Source organism: Micropterus salmoides, unplaced genomic scaffold, assembly GCF_014851395.1.
Source record: "Micropterus salmoides isolate LMB-PRFRI ecotype aquatic unplaced genomic scaffold, ASM1485139v1 Ms_hic_scaffold_9, whole genome shotgun sequence".
In the NCBI taxonomy this organism is placed as follows: domain Eukaryota; kingdom Metazoa; phylum Chordata; class Actinopteri; order Centrarchiformes; family Centrarchidae; genus Micropterus; species Micropterus salmoides.
The window spans coordinates 33,135,970-33,158,541 of NW_024044681.1; the positions used below are offsets into that span (position 1 = coordinate 33,135,970).

Sequence of the window (22,572 nt, forward strand, 5' to 3'; positions counted from 1 at the left end):
CCAGCAGTGAACCTGCACCTGACAAACCACACTTGTTGTTTCTCATTGCGTCCAAAACGTTCCCTATCGGAGGGAACATTTTGTCCGAACGGGGGGATGTAGTGAACAACGGTGTGGATTTGTGCATTTTATATTGAATAAATTTGGAGCTACTCCAAATTCCTCTCTCCTCTCCCAGAGAAGAAGGGGGGGTCAAAGTTGCTTTCTTTAAGTGCTATGCCTGGGCAGTTGATCGTAAAACTGGCACCTTTTTGATCTACGAAGCTGATACGCGGGGCCTGACTGTTAAACTGACGAAGGGATACGAACCAGCGATTAGCATTTCCTGAACAGCCTATCAAAACTGCCCCCCACACATGTAACCATGGCAACTGACCTTGTCCTCTGTTTCATTACCCCATCAAACGGACACCCCTGTCTCACCCAAGTTGTGACATAACCCAGAAAGCCAAACTTTAAATAACCAAAGACTGGAGTCTCCAAAGACTCAAAGCATTTAATTAAGTTTAATTAAATCTTTAGTTACCTGATTACGTTTGCCTCTATTTAAGTAGTTATGTTAACATGTTGTTGCTATCTGTTGTTGATATTAGTGCTGAAAAGAATCTAAATAAGTTACTTTTGCAGTGTTTTTTATTTTCAGCAAGACACTCCCTCATCTAATGGATTAAATGCTTGTTCATAATACTTTCCAACAAAATTCCTTTAGAAATGATGATAAAGAAATGTCTTACTATACTCTTAATCGCCAGCTTGAATTTAAGGATGAATAACTATTTCCCAGTTCCTAAGAAGAGATGATCTTGGATTAATCTAAGCTTTCCTCATGTAACCTGTGCTCCCCCAAGTGGACGAAATAAGTATTACATACCATCGTTGGAAATGCTGTTAAATGTATAAATATCCTGACCAATAATGTGACAATTGTTTTCTGTTACCAAATGCTTAACTTAGAACAGTACAACCGTTTGACCATTGAGGTTCGATTGTGGAAAATATTTGATTATAATAGGCGCAACCATGCCCCAGACAACAAAAGAGCGACACGCAACGTCGTTCGTGCTCTTCCCCTCTTCTCTGCTCTCGGCTCTCTGCTCTCTGGATGCTTCGGCACGCGTCCGGCGTGCGTCATCAGGCAACGCCCTCAGAGTCGGCCAGCGAAACAGGCCTTTTGTTCGCTTGAAGTTACACCCACAAAATGCTACGACATCAATCTGCCCCTCAGTTTGTTTTCATTTCTTTCTTTCTTTTGTTTTGTTAAAGTTATCGGTCTGTTCAGTTACACTGGACTAATTCAGGAACGACCAAGTTCCATTTTTAAGCATTTTCGTCGAGCCAACTTCACCGAGGTCAGACCAAGCCACGTGGTCTCGCCAGCGGCAATGAAGGAAACCTGAAAACAGCCGAATTGCCAGACAGAGGACGACGTTTTCTTCAGTCAGACACGGAGAACCCCTAGCAAAAAGCCAGGATCGGGCAGCTAGCATGGGACCCTTGCAACAGGCCAAAGCAGGCTGTCGACAAGCCGTAAGACCTAACAAACATTCTGTGGTCAGAGATTTCCTTTTAACTCTAACTCATAGTGTTAACTTACTTTCATTAGTTCTCCTATGCCGTATGAGTCAAATGCTTCCCACAATCGAACCTCCAGGCTCATTGTTCAGCAATTGTTTATTTTCCCTGTATTCAACCATCCTTTTATATCACATTAGTTAGAGAATAAATTCACTGTAATATAATCAAGAATTGTGTGTGTTACCTATTTCTACGTCCCTGCCAAGAAAATTGACCCTTTAGATATGAGATTGACTGATTAATTTAAGATAATTGAGCGATTATTAACTAACTGATCACTAGTAATTGTATAATTATTAAAAACTACCTAGAGGTCCGGAGACTCTAGGATTATAACAACTCCGGTGGTGCCCTTAAACGAGGAATAAAATTTGATTTTATGAATATTAAAATTCATAATGGGGTATTAATTCTCATAAATTTATTAAAATTCATAACAAATCTAGGTTTGCTACAACTCATAGCTTACTTTCATTAGTTCTCCTCTGCCGTATGAGTCAAATGCTTCCCACAATCGAACCTCCATTTCTCATTGTTCAGCCATTGTTTATTTTCCCTGTATTCAACCATCCTTTTATATCACATTAGTTAGAGAATAAATTCACTGTAATATAATCAAGAATTGTGTGTGTTACCTATTTCTACGTCCCTGCCAAGAAAATTGACCCTTTAGATATGAGATTGACTGATTAATTTAAGATAATTGAGCGATTATTAACTAACTGATCACTAGTAATTGTATAATTATTAAAAACTACCTAGAGGTCCGGAGACTCTAGGATTATAACAACTCCGGTGGTGCCCTTAAACGAGGAATAAAATTTGATTTTATGAATATTAAAATTCATAATGGGGTATTAATTCTCATAAATTATTAAAATTCATAACAAATCTAGGTTTGCTACAACTCATAGCTTACTTTCATTAGTTCTCCTCTGCCGTATGAGTCAAATGCTTCCCACAATCGAACCTCCATTTCTCATTGTTCAGCCATTGTTTATTGCCCTGATGTATTTAACCACCCGTTTATATCACTTTAGTTAGTTGATAAATTCACTGTAATCAAGGAACTGTGTGTGTTGCCTATTTCCACGTCCCTGCCAAGAGAATTGACCCTTTAGATATGAGACTGACTGATTGATTTAAGATAATTTAGCGATTATTAACTGACTGATCACTAGTAATAATTGTATAATTATTAAAAGTTACCCAGAGGTACGGAGACTCTAGGATTTTAACAACTCTGGTGGTGCCCCGAAACGAGAGATTGATATTGAGATCTGAATATTAAAATTCATAATTGGGTATTAATTCTCATAAATTTATTAAAATTCATAGCTAAGTTTTAGAAATGCTACAATGGTTAAAGACGATGTTCTGTCCCGCCATCTAATGACTTGAACCGATGCCAGACTTATTTGCTGACCCCTGCTCTATAAGCTCAGATTCTTCTAAATGGCGGAATTTGTCACTGACCAAATGACAACAGTCTTGAAGACCCACAGCACTCACTTGTTGCCAGCAGTTTAGTGCGATGTGTTATTTTGAGGGGACAGCAATATACAAGCTGTACACTTCCTCCTTGTTCTCCTCCTGTGTTGTCTGCCTAATATTATTGCCAGGAACAATTCAGTCAAGTATTTTTAGATCTCAATGTTGAAAATGAATCACTCACTATAAATGTGCTGTCTGTTGATTAGAAGACAAATGGACCCATCTTTGAATGACAGGCACTACTGTACCTGTATTGTTTATGTCACAACAGTGTTCTGCATCTCCTCCACTGGCTACATCTCCCGCGCTGGGCCGCCGGTCTGCCGCTGGGCCTGATCGGTGGCCGTCATCCCGGTCAAAAACCTCCGCTTCCCGACGTAGGATCCTGAAGGAGGCTGTGCTCAGACGCTCCGGAGGCCGTCTCTACCCTGCACCGTCGGGTAGCCCTTCTCTCAGGTCTGTTACTGCTACTCCAACAGCTCACACACTCCATCCTCAGTCCGCACGCAGTGTTGAAGCAGATTCTGCTCGTTCCTGCTCTGGAACCCCACAACCGGCATCTCCTCGTCCTCTTTTCTCCCCAACCACACTAATAATTGGTGACTCCATAACCAGAAACATCCGTTTCTTTAACGCTACCACTCACTGCTTACCCGGTGCCACCACAGCTGACATTTTAAAAAAACTCCAGGACCTAATGCCATCGCTCCCGTCCTCCATCACAAGAGTGATAGTCCATGTCGGAACAAATGACACAGCTCTTCAGCAGTCTGAGCTGACAAAATCAGATTTTAACCGTCTTTTTAACTTTTTAAAGCAGTGTGGAAAGTCCGTTTTTATCTCCGGTCCCATTCCCACAGTTGGTCGCGGTGCTGGCCGCTTCAGTAGACTCCTTGGCCTCCACGACTGGCTCCAGTCCGCCTGCAGGGCTCATCGTGTGTTATGTGGATAATTTTAATATTTTCTGGCAAAGAATGTCTCTTTTTAAGACAGACGGACTTCACCCAAACAAATGGGGCTCAGAAATGTTAGCTGCGCACATACAGCATGTGGTGCGGTCCACACATGACTTACGTGAATGACTAATCATTGATGCAGCACACCTGGACACACCACCGCTCACTGAACAGATCTGTGCCTCACTCCCACAAACAACTGTCTCTACCTGCTGGCATGTAGAGCCGTCTGCTCCCAGCGCTGTTCCACAGACTTCTATTCCTGTCATCATCACGCATAGACCAGTAAACCGAAATGTGCACATTCCACACAGAAATATTAGTAATCTCTTAAAGATTAGGACAACTGCACCAACTCCAGCACCCAGAACAAACTCATTTAAAATGGCTCTCTTCAATGTGAGATCACTTTCAAGTAAGACTTTTATCTTAAATGATTTTATCTTGTCTGCAAATCTAGATTTTATGTTTTTAACTGAATCATGGTTGCAAATGAATGACTATAGCCAACTAGCTAAACTGTGTCCGCCTCAATATGATTGTTTTAGTCAACCGAGGGTCAGTGGTCGTGGTGGTGGGCAAGTGAGCGTGTATAGGAAACTAACTTTTTAAATATGGCCACTTCTTTTAACTTCAAACAACATGTCAAAGGGCAAACACATAACCGTGGTCATACACTGGACTTGGTTTTTACCCTGGGTGTCAGCATTTCCTCTGTGGAATTAGTGGACATGACCATATCTGACCACAGATGTATTGTTTTTAGCTGCGATTCGCCTATTACTCATGCCGCCTCACCAAGCTCTGTGTGTTCTCGCATCTTTAATGAACAAAGTGTTTCAAAGTTTTGCGCATTCTTTCAGAGCCAAAGCCAACACCTGTCTGATTCCAACACCAACAATCTGGTCGATCACTTCAAGCATATCTGCTTGTCGTCACTAAATATTACTGCTCCTCTAAAGGTTAGGCCTACGTCTAAAGCTAGTAAGCAACCCTGAATAAATGACAGCATTCGCAGGCTAAAAAGGGAATGCAGGAAAGCAGAGCGCAGACGGAAAAAATCCAGTCTCCAAGTCCATTACCTCAGTCTGAAGGATTTATTAATTAACTACAATAACATGGTTAAGGATGCGAGAACACACTATTTTCCTGAACTCATTACTACACATAAACACAATCCCAGGTTTCTGTTTAAGACTGTGGATCAGCTGGTAAACCCAACCCCTCCTTGTGCCTCAGCTGGAAGTAATGATGACTGTGAATCTTATTTTACCAATAAGGTGGTGTCAATCAGAGCCTCTATTACCCCCGTGGCCTCTTACTCAGAGGTTCCTCACCAGCAACAAGAGAGTTTTAACCAGTTATATCCCATCGACTTGTCTGAGCTTTTAAAAACAGTATCACAAATGAGAGTGTCCTCCAGCCCACTTGATGTAATGCCTACAAAGTTTTTACTGAAAGTAATGGATTCTGTTGGGCCCCATTTGATCTCTGTTTTCAACAGCTCCCTATCTACTGGTTGTGTCCCTGATTATTTTAAAACGGCTTGCGTGAACCCACTTTTAAAGAAACCTGGTTTAGATCCCTCCCTCCCACATAATTTTAGACCAATTTCAAAACTGCCTTTTATTGCAAAGATTCTAGAAAGAATTGTGTCTAAACAGCTGCTCACTGTACTGGAAAATAAATTATTTGAAAAGTTTCAATCTGGTTTCAGGAAGTACCACAGCACTGAGACTGCCCTGCTTAAAGTCACCAATGACCTTTTAATGTCTGCTGATGAAGGCATGTGCTCAGTCCTGGTACTCCTGGACCTTAGCGCTGCTTTTGACACCACTGATCACAACATCATGTTAGACAGACTGAGGCACTGGGTGGGGATCTCTGGTACTGCCCTAGAATGGTTTTCATCCTACCTGTCAAATAGGAAGTTTTGTGTGTCTGTAAACAACTATGTCTCCTCATTCTGTCCAGTTAAATATGGTGTGCCTCAGGGGTCGGTCTTAGGACCCATTTTGTTTTCCTTGTATCTGCTTCCCCTTGGACATATTATCCATAAACATGGCATTTCTTTTCATATTTATGCTGATGACACACAAATATACTTGCCCGTCAGATCCACAGACCCTGGAATGCTGAGTTCACTTAACTGCCTTTGTGAAGTTAAAAAATGGATGTCAAATAATTTCCTCCAGCTGAACTCAGACAAAACAGAAATCCTGGTCATTGGGTCCCAGCAGATGGCAAAACAAATACTGCCATCTGCTGGTTCCCTATTAAATCACATTAAGCCTGTGGCAAAGAACCTTGGTGTTTGGTTTGATAGTAATTTAAATTTCGAGAAGCACACCACAAAGCTTGTTCAATCATGTTTTTATCAACTTAGAAATATAGCTAAAATTCGATCTATGTTAACTTTTAAGGACACCGAGACCATTTTACACGCCTTCATCTCATCACGCCTGGATTATTGCAACAGCCTTTTCACCTGTTTAACCCAAAAATCTATTGATCGACTCCAGACTGTCCAGAACTCAGCTGCCAGGCTTTTAACCAGAACAAAGAAATATGACCACATTACTCCTATTTTAGCTTCATTACACTAGCTCCCAGTATGTTTTAGAATTGATTTTAAAATTCTATTGATCACTTTTAAAGCTCTTCATGGCCTCTCGCCTTGTTATACTTCTGACCTTTTAGTCCCATACGCACCAGCACGTACCTTGAGATCCTCGGGCAGAGGTCTGTTTTCTGTTCCAGAGTCTCGACTGAAAACTAAAGGGCACAGAGCGTTTGCTGTCAGGGCCCCGAGGCTCTGGAACAGCCTGCCGAGGAAATCAGGTCGGCTGAGTCAGTGAACTCTTTTAAGTCCCTTCTTAAAACATACTTTTATAGGAGAGCCTTTCCCGATCTTATTTGACTTTATTTTATCCCTTTTATTTTATTGTATTTTACTAATTTTATATTGATCTGTATTTTAGTCTTTTCAATGTTTTCATGCTCTTATCTTGATTTTTTGTATTAGTCTTTACACTTGTTAAAGCACTTTGTAACTTGTTTTTGAAAAGTGCTCTACAAATAATGATTATTATTATTATTATATTATACTATAAGCAAGAACTTCAATAATGGCAAAGCAGTGCACTCCCTAGACGCATTGAGATTCACTCACAAAATGGAACCATTAAAATGTCTTACTGAAAAAAACATTTGATAAATTGACAGTTTTGCATGCGTGGATAAAATCATACATCCAGGATGGAGGACACTGAGAGCCATAACAAAGGTTGGTTTTTGTCATTAATTGTAATTATCTAAGACACTATGAGATCTTTACTGATCTCTGTTATTATATCAAATGGTGAATTTCTTTATAGTTTGATGTATTTAGTGATGGAGTGCAAAGCTTTCCAGGTCATCTATAATATCATTAGATTATGGAAAGAACAGTCTCAATATTACCAGTAGTAAGAATTCAGATGCAAGTGGACTTGCTGTCTTCAAAAATGTCCTCCAGATGTTTCACCACTAATTGGAGGCGTAATCTGTACTGAACAGTAAAAGCAACTCCGATTTAACTTCTTAAATGTCTGATTTGACTGAAAAGTTTCATACACAGCATCAATGTTGCGAAGTGCAGATGTTACATGTTCCCCCCTGCTGGTTATGATGTGCATATGATTGTGACTCATGATGTCTCATTGCTCTGTCTCTTTTGTTCACTTTCCAGCCTTGGCAGCAGCAGTTGGTCATTGTGACCTGTGTGATGAAGAATCTTGTTTTCTTTAGTTTGTATTTTTTGTTTGCTGATGGGTCTGGTCAAGGGCGTTTTTGTCTTTGTGTTGAAAAGTGCTGGGAACAAAGGGGCTCAGATAACAGTTGTGAAGAGACACTTTGTTGGAAATGTTTTTATTTATGTAAAAGGAAACACAAAATTCAGGTAGCACATTACATTTCAAAATATAAATATAATAGGATCTAAGTCAGTGCAGCTCTCAGGCATTCTGTGTTGTTTTCAGATCTGTTTCTCCTGTAGGTCAACTTTTCTCATGTAATATCATCCCTGATGAGGCAGCACATATGTAGGCATGATTTATGTATTTTAGGCATGATGTCTTCCCTCCACTTTTGTTATTTAACTGCAAGCTATATTGCAGAATGTTTTTAACAAATTCTGATTTAAAAAAGTAGTGGGGACAAAATCAGCCAATTCAAAAAGTGTTGGGGACATGTCCCCAGCGTCACCTATGGGTCTGGTAGTCCTGTTTCCATGGCTTTATTTCAGTTTGCTTAGGTTTAGTTTAAGGTTGGTTTAGGGTAGAGGGAAGACTCCAGATCCTGTCGCCCTTTGTGAGCTGATTGCTTCCCTTTCTATTGCTAGTTTTGGCCAGCCCAAACTTGTCATGCTGTTTGGTTTATTATGTGTTGTTTAGGGTTGGTTTATGGGACCTCTCACTGTTTATTTAATTAAATATTTGTTCTTGCAACTTTGATTAACAGATCAACAGATAACAGACATGTAGGCATATTTTATTAATATATTCTTCAAATGCAGTTTGTTTACAGCATTAAATGGAATCGAATTAAATGTTTAAATATTTTGAATAACGTAATATGTACTGTTAGTGTACATTCATTCAGGGTGGCTACATAAAAAAACTAGCTAATAAACTGGCCTAGAAGTTACTGCAGGGCAAGAAGTAGCTGTTCGTCAGCTCACGGTAGAACGTCTTCGTCCTCAGGTGGTACTCAAACATGTAGGGTCCACTGTAGATGTAAGCATAACCTGCAGAACAGAGGCTCAATGTTAGTTTCTATGGCTAGCTAAATGGAAAGTTCAGCATTTTGGGAAATACACTTATTTAATGAATGCCAGGTTAGATGAGAAGATCGATATCACTCTCACATCTGCATGCTAAATATGAAGCTGGAGCCAGGAGGCGGTTAGCTCTTTTTACACTTTGGTTTTATCACTGATTAAAAATAACGTAAAGTGATATAATTAGTGATCTTTCCAGCCGGTGTGGTTTTGTTACCTCTTAATAGAGCCAGGCTAGCTGTTTCCTTGTATTTCAAGGCTGTTTTATGCCAAGCTAAGCTAAATGTCTCCTGGTTGTAGCTTCATGTTCAACGGACATTAGAGTAATAACTATCATGTAACTCTCAGCATTCATCCATTTGTCAGAAGGTGAATATCTCATATCAGTAGTCTTGACTTAGAAAACTCAGATCAACTTTAAAAGCTACTCACCTCTGTACTGGAAAGCTGCAGTCACCTTGCTGGGAAGGTCTGGGAAGGTCCGAGCCACACGCTTGGGGAATCCCTGGTCCATAGTCCTTTTGGCCTCATCATAACTGAAGAAACAGACAGTAATTAGATACATTCAAGAAGGGTGAAATGTAAAGAACAGCTCATACTGAAATCAGAAATTTATACTTTGAACACACCTGTAGTACTTGTTGCCTACAAAGAACAGAGTCTTGCCAGATTCCTCATCATAGAGCGCTGCATCGATTTTCCTCACGTTTCCTGGCAGTCCAAAACTGGTAAGACTTTTAGGATAGCCAGGTACAGGATCATAGCCACTGAAAGCCCACACTTTCTGACCTGTGTAGAGATGAAAAGAAATTACTGTTTAGTATGTACATGTAAAAGTAAATAATGTAGTCAGAACAGGACCCTTAGGTAGATACAGAGAACAAGTACAGTACCTTTGAAGAGTAAGACGCTGTCTGATTGTTGGCTTTCATAAGCAGCGTCGATGTTGACGGGGGCACTGGGCCAGAAGTTTTTGATGAGAATTTGCTCTGGTGTCGCACTCTGGTAGTAGCTACGCCAGAAGAAACTGAGTACACACAAGAATATTTTGTACATAAGCCATGCATTTATTTTGAGAAATCATAATGCTAATCAGAATTTGGATTATTAACATTAGAATTCTACCATACAGCATGTCTGATACCTGTCTTTGAAGAAGAGCATCTCTCCTCGCAGGGTGGCGACAGCGTCTAAGACCATGGTTGGATCACAGGCATCAGGGGTGGTTGGAGGCTCAGGTCCAGGATTAACAGGGTCCTTGTCAGGGTTTGGACCTGGAGGTTAAATAAAGTCAGCATCTCATTGCAACAAACTTATATAAACAGGCATGGATGTTCCAGCTAGCTAGTACTGACCATAGAGAGACTGAATGCCGTTGACATCATCCCGGGGCAGAACAAAGGTGTCAGGGTTTCTGTGTGAGTACATTGGGTACATGAGAGCACCAGGATCATGAGAGTGAGACAAGCCCAGGGAGTGGCCAAACTCATGGGCAGCCACCATGAAGAGGATGTAGCCTACTGCAGAAACAGGTACAGGTAGAGTTGTTCTAGATTACATTTTCATGTCAAAATACACACAATGGAGTTATTCTTTAAAATTTCCTCCCATGGCAGTGGTGGAAAGTAAAACTAGGGTATGAAAAACAAAAGCACTATTTCAGCAGAAAGATATCACCGGTGACTAATATTACTGAATACAACATTAATAGATTGTTAATACTGATGAATGGAAGTGTTACCAGCATTTGACTGTTGCAGGGATGTGAATTTCCGACCTGAAAATGTGATGCAAGTGAATCATGCAGAACTGTAATAAGAAAATAAAAAAAGAAGGGGGGGGGGCTGGGGGTGTACAGGACCTGGCCTAGTGAAATGGAAAGGATCTAGGTTGACGTGTGTAAAGTATCAAGGATGTTCGTTTACGCTCAGCTGCCAATTCCACACCTGTGCAGTGTGTACCAATAGGCCTACTGCAAAATTATTTTCCCAGTAAAGAGTAATGTAACGGATTACTATTTCCAAAACAGTTGTATTATTACAGTTACTAATCCAAGTAACGGTGCGCTACTGAACGCACCATCCCTGACGTGAATGCGTGTGAATGCGCATCTGTAAGTAACGTTATTGCCATTACTGTGTAACAGTCTAAGATGCAAAGAACATTGTCGTCCGTTGTAAATTTTGTCCTACACTTATACTTAGGGTAATTGAAGCATCAGCTAAAGCAACACAGCAACGTGAAGCTCAGAGAGAAACTCCGGCCACTGCTGCCAGTGATGCTTGGACTCATCGGGAGAGAGTGGCGTTATAATAGGCTATCACCCAGTAGTGGGCCTAAGTAGAGTAGCTAATATTACTTTTTTAAGGAGTAGTTCTATAGCCTATGATAAGTAACTAGTTGGTAATATTATTTCAGAGTAACTTGCCCAACACTGAGTTAACAATAAGGATCAGATTAATTGGGAATGTTTTGATTATTGCTTGTTAGAGGCTATGTCTAACGTTTACTTTGACTTTGTTGTCTGTTGATCACTCATGTAGCCTATGTTTACACTTTGCTGTGTGAATGGTTGCTTTTTAAGTCGTCCTTATGTTAAAGGTTTTGGCACGTTATTAATTAATTTCTTGTGAATGGTTGTAAAGGGTTTAGGCTATATAAGGCCTTTTCACACAGGTCGCTCTGCGCTCCTCATCAACAGACAGGCAAACAAGCGCTCCGCGAGGTAACTCTGGCAACGGCTTCTGTGTGACTGGCGCGATCCCGTTAAACTGTTGCGGTCATTCTCGTCTCACGCACACGCCCGCTGCCAGAGCTGAAATGTCGAACTTTTTCCTACAGTTTTCAACAGATAGAGACTGATCAGCTGTTTGAGTTTCCTGAAGAATATAAGTGTTTCTTTAACAGTCAGGCCACCAGGTCTTAAACAGGCAACTTATTCATTAAAAGTCATCTATTAACTTCAACTGAACTAATTTGAAAGTTAGTAGTTAGATTATTTAGTTATAGACTCAATTATTTCATGTTTCATGTTGCACATTTAGCTGTTGAAGTTTGGTAAAAATTAATACAAAATAATAATTATTATAGAGAGGTTGCGATGGAGCAGTGGATTTGATTCCCACTGCAACACATCCATTAAATAACTTATTGTCATGGGTCCTGCTTTACCTTCCATTTTAGAGCCGCCGCCAGTTTAATCGGGGTGTCGGGTGGGCTCAGTATATTTTCCTACTTTTTTTCCCTTTGACAATCACATGCCTGTTGTTGTCCTGTTTGAGGGGGAGCTAGGTTTTACAACTTTTAATTTCTAGATTCAACTCCTACTAATTTTATACAGTTATACAGGCAGTTTAGTCCAGTGGTTCCTAATCTAGGGGTCAGCCCCCTACTAATGGTCACAAGATTAATCTGATGATTTATCATGATACGATGAATGGGAGAGGATAAAAGAAAGAACAAGGTTCTGCTAAACAAATTTGTAATAATTTTTGGACTCTTCTCTGATCTTTGTTTTTTTTCTGAAATATATTTATAGTATAGATCATTTAAACAGTTATTTAAATGAAACCAAATCAGAAGTTTAGGGGTAAATATTTCTTTGGTATAATTGCCAAAAACTCAAACATGACAAGAAACCCTGCAACACATGTAAAGCCAGAAAGGTTCAGAACCAATTCAAAAAAATTTTACTTCAAGCTGCGACTATGGTTACAACTAAAACAAATGTAGTAAAATAAAATGTGATTTCTAAAGTATAGTGGTGGCGATGGTGCAATGGATAAGACTATGCCTTTGGTGTGAGAGACCTGGGTTCAATTCCCCACTGTGACCCATACACCATTGTGTCCCTGAGCAAGACACTTAACCCCCAGTTGCTCCAGAGGCTGATATGTATAGCAATTGTAAGTCGCTTTGGATAAAAGCGTCAGCTAAATGAATAAATGTAAGTAGGACAAAATGGAAATCAAGAACTGTGGAGTAAATGTACGCAGTTACTTTCCACCACTGTCCCACGCAGAGCATAAATAGCAAACTCACCATCGTTTGAGTGGAAAGTGAACGTTTCATCTTCATCAAAATGAGCATCTCCTCCAATTCCAGGTCCTGGGACGAAGGCATGGGCAAGAGTGCCATCAGGACCATCAAAGGGGTAATAATCACCATGCTCTGTTAGCAAGAACCAATTCACGTCAAGCTTTGCAAACCAAATACACTACAGATACAAGCTATTAACCAAATTCATGTATTAAACAGCACATCCGAACTGGGTTTTCAGATAACTTCTTGCTATGATTAATTGACCTGAGTACAATAAAATACCTAAACTAAGAAAGATGTTGACAACATCCAGACTGAGTGAACACAGCCTGGCCATAGAAAAGGGTCGCCACAGACACATGGCTACCACAAGAGGAGAGACTCTGCTCCCAGTGTGACACAGGACAGGTAGAGACAGAGCTGCACTTTCTAACCTCATGCCCTAAATATAAAACACTAAGACAAAAACACTTTGCAAACCCAAATATACCCCGAATTCGAATTCATATCAGACACACAGAAAGTCCCCTATTTACTGGGAGAAATGCCCAAATGTGAAATAATTGGTGCAAAATATCTCCTCATGAAGTGAGGACAAATAGTGGAAACTCAGACTGATAAATAATTGTATAAATTATTATTTATTTGATTGCTTGATATTTTAATAATTGTTTTGCTTTTACATTTGATACTGATTTTTTTAAATTCTTCTTCTTATTTTTTAATCAATTAATTTTTTATTGCCACACACACATGCTTACTGTTTTGTTTTATTTTTAATATATTTATTTTTTTAACACACACAACACTTTTCTTTAATTTTTTATATTTCTATTTTTCTAACACAAAAACACATACGCTTTAATTACTTGTATTAAATGTATGGGGATGATTGTTCTTATGTAGTTTGTATGTTGCTTTGGCAATATTGTTGTTACACATTAATGCCAATAAAGCTAATTTGAATTACTGAAATTAGCTTTCCAATGAGATTCAAGACACAAGAGAAGTTACTTTGTACTCACCTGGCGGCCAAAGGAGATCATGATGTCAGCGTGCCACTGTAGATTCTTGTGAATCTCAGAGGAGTGACTTTGGCCCAAACCTGCAGTGCCTTCTCTATGGAGTCATCGACCTCTGACACTGGCATGTCAGGTGTGTAGTTCTCTATCCTGTAGGACAGAAAATAGTCAAGAACATTATTTGATAGACTTCCTACAATTACTGTTTCACACACTTTCTCTCTTCAGATCATTCACCTGTAGGTAAGGCTGTTCGTAGTCCACTTGAGGTTTTCTCCAAAAGTGGAGAACCCTGGCCATGTTGACATCTGGAACGCCACAGCGGGGCTTCTTCATCATCTCTAAGGTATCAGCATCCAGCGTCCCAGTGACCTTGAGACCAAAGAATCGCTGCATCTCTCTAAGCTTATTGCTCACTGGGCTGATTAGCTGTCTGACAGTTGGACCTGTCTCCTCTTTTAGGTTGAAGAATTTCTTCAGGTAGCTCTGCAAAAGAAGATGAGATTATAATACCTTGTAGTCAGTTATGGTGTTTATGGTTTGCGGAATAATGAATGTTTCCAAAAAGCGCATCTTAAATGCATGAGAAGACAAAGCAAACACTTACCTCTGCAAAACGTTCATCTTGCACAGCAACTTGTGATACTGGCCCGCAGTAAACTGCTACTGCCAAACTTAGCACGATGCACCGACTGCAAGACCTCATGCTTCCTCGTTGAATGAGATTTGTGTTTCTGTGCTGGAGTCAGTTGTTATATAGGCTGAGGAACGGCTGTGTTGGGGAGTGTTGAGGAACTTCCTTCTTGACTTCCTTATGACTTTATTTTACCCATTTATGGATGACAACAGAAGATTGTCTTTGATTGCTCAGCCACCAACCAAACAATACTGTAATTTTAATATTTTATTTTAAACGTTTTTGCTGATTTCTTCATGACTTGCTTAAGGTTATATTCTGAGTGATATTTTGATATCACTACTTAAATTTTGAAGGCTGTCATGAATTTAAAGGTCCTTACTCAAAAACTACATGCTCTATTTCTCAGGCTACTGTTGCTACTGATTAGATGAGACAGTGATTTTAAATCTTTTCTTTTACTACTGCAAAATATAAATATTAGCATTTTGCCTTTAAAATCTGTGACTATTAGAGCATGATATCTGTGCTGCATGCAACACATTTTACATTTTGTAAAATCTGCTTAAAAAACACTTCAAACATTTAAGAAAGCTTATCTCGCGCACAATTTGTAACATCAAATCATCAGAGAACACACAAAGCTTTAATAAATAATAGAGCACGACCAATTCATCGGCCGGCCGATATTATCAGCCGATTTGAGCTAATTGCATTTCTAATGCCGTGTTTATCAATGGAGGAGCGCTAACGTCCTAATGAGCCGTTAAACTATGGTTTCTGACATATCCTAAATATATCTGTGAGCCGCCAGTCTGCAGTTAGTCGGCGTGTCTGAAATGATTAAACCAGAGCGAACATGTAAATAAACGTGAGCTGAACAAGCATCTAACATGGCTTCCTGTAGTTCCTCTATTTGTTACGTTGTAGATGTGAAACGCTGTAGTCAGAGCCGTAACGGCTCTGGTTATAGTTATAATGTTAAATGAAATCTCAAAGTTTTAGATGCATCACTGCACAGCTCACTTTATCATAGACGGCATGATTTATACCGATGATGAGAAATGGTTTCTCGTAGCTTTGGTTAGAATAAAGAGTGCTGGTAAAGGGATGAACTAGATTATTATGGGAGATTCTGTGTAAAGTGAAATACACATGCTTATTCTCTCTCACTCTCTCTGTTTACAGATGGCTAAAAAAGTTGCACCTTCCAGCAGCAAATATTTATTGATGTACAATTGTTTACATGTTCAATTTTTGAGACTGTAATTGATTTTATTAACATAATCCATTTAGGAAAAGGTTTTATAGCCCACATACATACCAGTTTTCCATATCGGCCTGTTCTAAGTGTAGTGTATACATTAAAGGTGTCTACCATCCAAATCATTCTCAAAATCAAAATATCGGCTCATAAATCATCTCTCTTTGATTTTAATAATGGCATTGGACCCCAAAAACCCATATCGTCGGGCTCTAATAAATACATGAACAAAAATAATTTCTGTTTCCAGGACAATAGAAGTTTATCTATTTTATGGGACATTATTAAGGTTACTTTTTCAATGTTGTATTATAACACTGTTTTACATGCTAATGTTACCACTTTCATCCACCACTCAATATTTGTCATCAGTAACCAGTCTATTTTTAGACACAATGTAACCACATTACCCACATGCAGGATGTATACTTCCACACACACACACAAACAAACAGGATTCTCTGTCCACTTGGCTGCAAATTATATATGTGAGATAAATGAAAGCATTTGTTTTCCATTTTATGGCACAAACTTACACTAAAATTGTACGAATTATTATTAATGTGCAAGTGTTCTTTTAAGAGGTTTCGCCCAACTGGATCTCATCTTTTAAACACACATGTTTGTGGTTGCTCAAGAGCTCACAATACTTTGCGCCCGTGGTTGAAATGATACATATTTCAATTTGATGTCACACTTGGGCTTGGCAGCAGCTGGTGATACTCGAAAACTTATTATATTTAGCTTGCATATTGAAAGGGGTGTATTTTGCTGATATGGTATGGTTCTGGGGCATGGGTGTGAAAAAGGACTCAATAGCATCTCCTACAAAATTTCAACAAAGTAATGTTTCACCTAGATGTACAAAATTTGAGTTTTTGTCAATTAGACCCCGTTGTGACATGTCATATTTTAAGAGGGTGGTCAAGCTATGAGTAATATAGTACGCATAATGCTACCAATGAGGTCACATTAGCCTGAAATTGGTAAGGTTTGCCATGACCAGCAATGGTGAAAATAGCAGATGAGTCAACAATAAAAGAAGATCACCACCACCACCACCACCACCACTGCATGACTTACCAAGAATTAGGGTTACAGAGGTATTTTGATAAGGCCAGAAACACTTGATCATGTCAGCAATGATGAAGAAGACCAGGAAGATGTAGCAGTTACCAAAAGCAATGATCACAAAAGCACATATCAGAAAGCAAAGAATACAACAGCAGATTCCAGGCAAACTGGAAAAGATATAGACATTGGTTTCACGCAGGATATGAGCAAATGCACTAAAGAAATTTGAACACAGGCCCGTCTCTAATGCCTTCAAAAAAACACCTGTTAACCTTGTTGTCAGAGGTGGAGGTCAATTCTCTTGGCGTGAATGGATCAGCATCTTTTGTTGCCTGTAGTTCTCAGGTAAAGTTAACATCAGTCAGTTTGCTAGTGATGGGAATCACAGCTTTTTAAAGGTAGCCGGATATTTGGCTCCTTTCCGAGAGTACAGTATTATTATTATACAGTATGTGAATATAAAAAAGATATAGAAGAGAAGTGGACAGAGTTAGAGAATGGAGAGTGCAAATGTAAGGATGTAGGCTATGTACAGTATGAACAGCAATTATGAATATGGTATGTATGCAAATATAACATTAAAGAGGTGGTATTGTGCTCATTTTTCAAATCTTAATCTTAATTAGGGGTTGTACCAGAACAGGTTGACATGGTTTAATTTTCATTCATGGTTTCATATTTTTCTCATACTGCACATTGCTGCAGCTCCTCTTTTCACCCTGTGTTGTACGCTCCGCTCTTGAGCTACAGATTTGTATTATTTGTACAGATTTGTATTATTTGTACAAAATCTTTGTTGGGAGTTGCACATGCGCAGTTCCCAGGTAAGGACTACTCGCCAATCAGAAGCAGAGAAGGGCGGGTCATAAGAAACAAGGTAGTGTGATCCAAATCAAAGCCGCTTCAGACTGAGACTGTAACCTAGCAGATCGTATAAGTCCACAACCACACAACATCATTGTTCCACATCTTACCATACACCAGTACAAAAATCATCATATTTCAACAAAATTTTACATAAAAATTGGACAAACAATTTGAACGTTTGCTCAGTAGCTTTCACATCAGGTGTAACATTAGCATTATATTTATAACTTCAGCTGTGTTAGCCAACTTTACAACAACTCCGCACTTGAACAGTCTGAGAAGTTACATTACCGTGTTTGTTTTTAATATAATTCACAACCAATCAAGGATACTTACAGGTAGAGATATATACTTGACATAGTATATTTTTGCAAGTGGGCGACACATTTATATATGCGCATGCATACGTACAGTACCATCCAACCCACTACCCGTGAAAAATAGGGCTACTTCAAACACTGGATGAGGGCCAGACTGACAAAATTAATTTCACAATAAAAGTTGGTAGAAAAAGTCACTGCATTGTCTAGTTAGCTTAAATAAGTAATAAAGGCAATTTTATTTATATAGCCCAAAATCACAAATATTACTAATTTTTTTTTTTTTACAGTGCTGACATGTACTCAACAAAGAAAAGCAAGAATATTGCACTAGGACTCTGAGGGAGGATGCATTTTAAAACTTTGCCAAGCTGCCAAGCAACGTTGCTACACCCACACAAACACAAACACACACATTCACAGATGAAGGGTGATACAGGTCTATGGAAATATGTGTGTGTGGGGGGGGGGGGTTGTTTTCCTCTAACAACATGCAATTGTTGGCAGGTCTAAGCATCAAGACATAGATTAAACTACATTATTTCATGATATATTTATGCTAGGCTACATTCTGACCAACTTAATGTTCTGCATTTATTGTCTGTAATAAATTAAATACATATGTTATGTAATATGTGATGTTGTCTAAATGTAGGCTAGGCTATACATGAGCATATACCCACAGATATAAACACAGGAAAATATTATAAAATGAAAGCAATCATACGTCGTATATAGTAATCGTTACTCCAAATATTTTATTCCTTCCACCATTAGGTTATTAAATCTAGACAGTAGCCACTTTAAGTAGGATTCTTATCAACAGCTTCTATGACAAAGTATTTATTGCAGTGGCGGTCTGGCCATCTTATACCGGGCCGGCCAACCTCCAGGCCGATGGGCCTCCTTCCTTAGCCTATACTTTATTACTAATAATGAAAAAGTTGACAAGGTTGAGCGACAGGGCCAACCCCGCCTTCCCCCAGGCCTGTTGGTCTATTCCATATGAACGTCAACGCAACTCCACCCCATCCATCTCACTCACACACCACAGTGACACTGACAGCTGGAAAACGAGCTACAACGGAAAATAGAAAAGCAGAGTGAATGTAAAAAAGTAGCTCGTTCTGTAGTAGTACTAGTACCAGGGCCACAGATGCTAACCGGGAAGAGGAAGATGCCATAGGCCTTTTCACGGGTGAAAGATTAAACAGAGTAACCACAGATAGTGCAGCTGAGTTCCCATACATTGATTTATTTGTTGTACACCTCATTATCAACACTGACCGCCACATATTGATATTCTTTTTTTTTAATACTAGGCCTATTAACAATTGTATTTCTATAGAGCTACGCGCAGCCATATATTCACACAGCACCTCCTCTCGCTCGATCCCTCCCTCTCTCATGTACACCACTGCACAAATCTCTCCAACACAACGCTGTTAATGTTGGAGACCCACCACTTTTCAACACAAAGTGAAACCCTTGCTGCTGTCAGTCATTTAAATGTTTCCATGCGCAGTAATGTCACAGTTAAATCTTTCTACTGAAGCCTCTGATTGGTGTGTTATCAATTATACTGAACAAAATTATAGACGCTTTTTTTGCCCCCATTCATCATGAGCTGAACTCTGAACAAGACTTTCTCTATGTACACAAAAGGCCTATTTCTCTCAAATACTGTTCATAATACAGTTCCATCACACAGCACAATGCCACAGATGTCCCAAGTTTTGAGGGAGCGTGCAGTCGGCATGCTGACTGCAGGAATGTCCACCAGAGCAGTTGTCCGTGAATTGAATGTTCATTTCTCTTAAACGGTCTCCAAAGGTGTTTCAGAGAATTTGGCAGTACATCCAACCGGTCTCACAACTGCAGACCACGTGTAACCACAGCAGCTCAGGACCACTACATCCAGCATCTTCACCTCCAAGTCTGAGACCAGCCACCCGGACAGCTGCTGCAACAATCGGTTTGCATAATCAAAGAATTTCTGCACAAACTGTCAGGAACCATCTCAGGGAAGCTCGTCTGCATGCTCGTCGTCCTCATCGGGGTCTCGACCTGACTGCAGTTCGTAGTTGTAACTTGAGTGGGCAAATGCTCACATTCGATGGCGTCTGGCACTTTGGAGAGGTGTTCTCTTCACGGATGAATCCCGGTCACTGTACAGGGCAGATGGCAGACAGCGACACCAGATTCTGACTGGTTTCCGGACCCCCCCAATACAGTAAAACTGCACACTTTCAAGTGGCCTTTTATTGTGGCCAGCCTAAGGCACACCTGGGCAATCCCCATGCTGTCTGATCAGCATCTTGATATGCCACACCTGTGAGGTGGATGGATTATCTCAGTAAAGGAGAAGTGCTCACTAACACAGATTTTGACAGATTTGTGAACAATATTTGAGAGAAATAGGCCTTTTATGTACATAGAGAAAGTCTTAGATCTTTGAGTTCATCTCGTGATGAATGGGGGCAAAAACAAAAGTGTTGCGTTTATAATTTTGTTCAGAGTATGACTGTTTGTGTTTCCACCTGGATAGCTGTGTGCTAATTGAGCTCAACCTGTGTTGACTGAGTCAACAATATTGAATCAGTGCTTTCTCAATGACAACATGGTGGAAATGCCTAAGTAGTTGTTCCCCAGCACACGGTACAATGTGCCGCTGCTCAGGCTGTACTCAAACATGTTGGTTCCACTGTAGATGTACGTGAAACCTGAAGAACTGTTTTGAGCAAAGTGATTCTCATGTCAGTAGTCTTGACTTGGAAATCTCTAAGGTTTGAATGCTACTCACTTCTGTACTAAAAAAGCTGCAGTCACCTTGCTGGTCAGGCCGGAGAAGGCCTGATCCAAACTCCTGGGGAATCCCGGGTCCATAGCCTTTTTGGCCTCATCATAACTGAAGAAACACAGACAGTAATTAGACTGATTCACCATTTGTAAACCGTCTGGGAAACTATCAACATACCTGATATTTGATAAATCTTTTAGTTGCTGCCTGCTAGAGGCCTAGAGTATCCTGTCCCTTCTCTTTCTTAACCCAACTTGTCAAGGCAGTCACCAGTCGTCCATTTGAACAGAAAGTGAAGGGCCATCAAAGGGGTAACAATCTCCACGTGCTGTTAGCAAGAACATATTTATGTCAAGCTTTGAGAATCAGAACATGAATCAGCTTTAATGGCCAGGTATGTGTACACATATGAGGAATTTGACTCCGGTCTTATATTGCTCTCGATGTACATACACGGAACACGTATAAACAATCTCTACAAGACACAGAGTATTACACACACACACACACATTATATACATGAGGTAAGTGTATATGATATATACAGCATAAACAATATGAACAGCTGCTGAGTTACACAGATGAAGAATAAATAATAATAAATAGTACAGGTACATGTTAGTAGGTTATTATACAGGGATTGTTCCTGACACTGTGTGTCTGAAATTGTGTGCTCTGTAGTAGAACGTACATAATAAACTCATATTTTATATAAAGCTGGTTACAGCAGAGATTAAGCAGCTGCTAGATTTTTTCCATTGTCTATAACAGCATAACATTCAGAATTCCTAAAACTTTAAAGTTTCCACATGCACTGTGCTGGAGGAAGCAGTTATATAGGCTGAGGACAAGACATGTTGAGCAATTACCACCTTGGTCTTTGTTTAGACATGGAGATCATGTGTAGAAGATTTATGTGATCATAGTCTTGTCCCACTGACGTCAAAGTGGCCACATCTGGTCACATCTGTGAAACCACAGCGGGGTGAGCCATCACTTCCAGGGTATTGGAGTCCAACTGCCCTGTCACCTCCAGGCCAAATATATCCTGCATTTGTCTTCAAACGAATCTATAGAGCAGCTCCAGACACTGCCTGGGTCTCTGACACATCAGAGAAAAACTGAGACACATAGTCCGGGATAAAGAAAACAGGAATGAACAATTCTAACATACTGATAAGTGTGAATAAAGAATGAAGATGTGAATAAGATAAATGTTTAATTTGACTGATTAGTAATTTAGTTATTTAAATGCAGAAATGAGAAAAGATAAGTGAAAAAGTTTAATTCAAACTTATATCCTAAAACAAGATTTCCATTAAATCAAACCCAATTTTAGATTTGTGTAATTTCTTTTCTATATAGTTATTTTCATTGTTAGTTTCTGCACTGGAATCACCCTGTGAATGCACCCTGTTTACTGTTCACTCTCCTACAGCTGTGTCACAGATGGATTAAGATGCTAATACTAAACAAACATTTTCTACTGCTGCTGCCTCACATTGAAAGTTTTCAACTGGCGAGACACGTGTTGCCTTTTATTAATGTGTCACTAACAATGCTCATTCATTAAAAATGCTTGTCCAAAAAAGACAGCAGTCTTTATCAGCATTTCTCAGTGGTTCAATTTGAAATATCTCAGGGGGTAATGGAACAGTCAGGAGCAGCCACACTGTTGTTAGATCTCTTCAGCCAAGTAACAA

General features: G+C 39.6%; 1 protein-coding gene across 1 annotated transcript; it reads right to left on the reverse strand.

The window, feature by feature from the left end:
* Positions 1-8,605: 8,605 nt before the first annotated feature.
* Positions 8,606-14,613, reverse strand: LOC119895701 (collagenase 3-like). The gene is given in 12 exon segments (XM_038708974.1): positions 8,606-8,811; positions 9,277-9,380; positions 9,474-9,633; positions 9,738-9,871; positions 9,989-10,118; positions 10,200-10,361; positions 12,886-13,012; positions 13,911-13,939; positions 13,942-14,057; positions 14,145-14,197; positions 14,199-14,393; positions 14,515-14,613. Coding segments are annotated over 12 exon segments (1,419 nt in total). The 3' UTR covers positions 8,606-8,701.
* Positions 14,614-22,572: the final 7,959 nt, after the last annotated feature.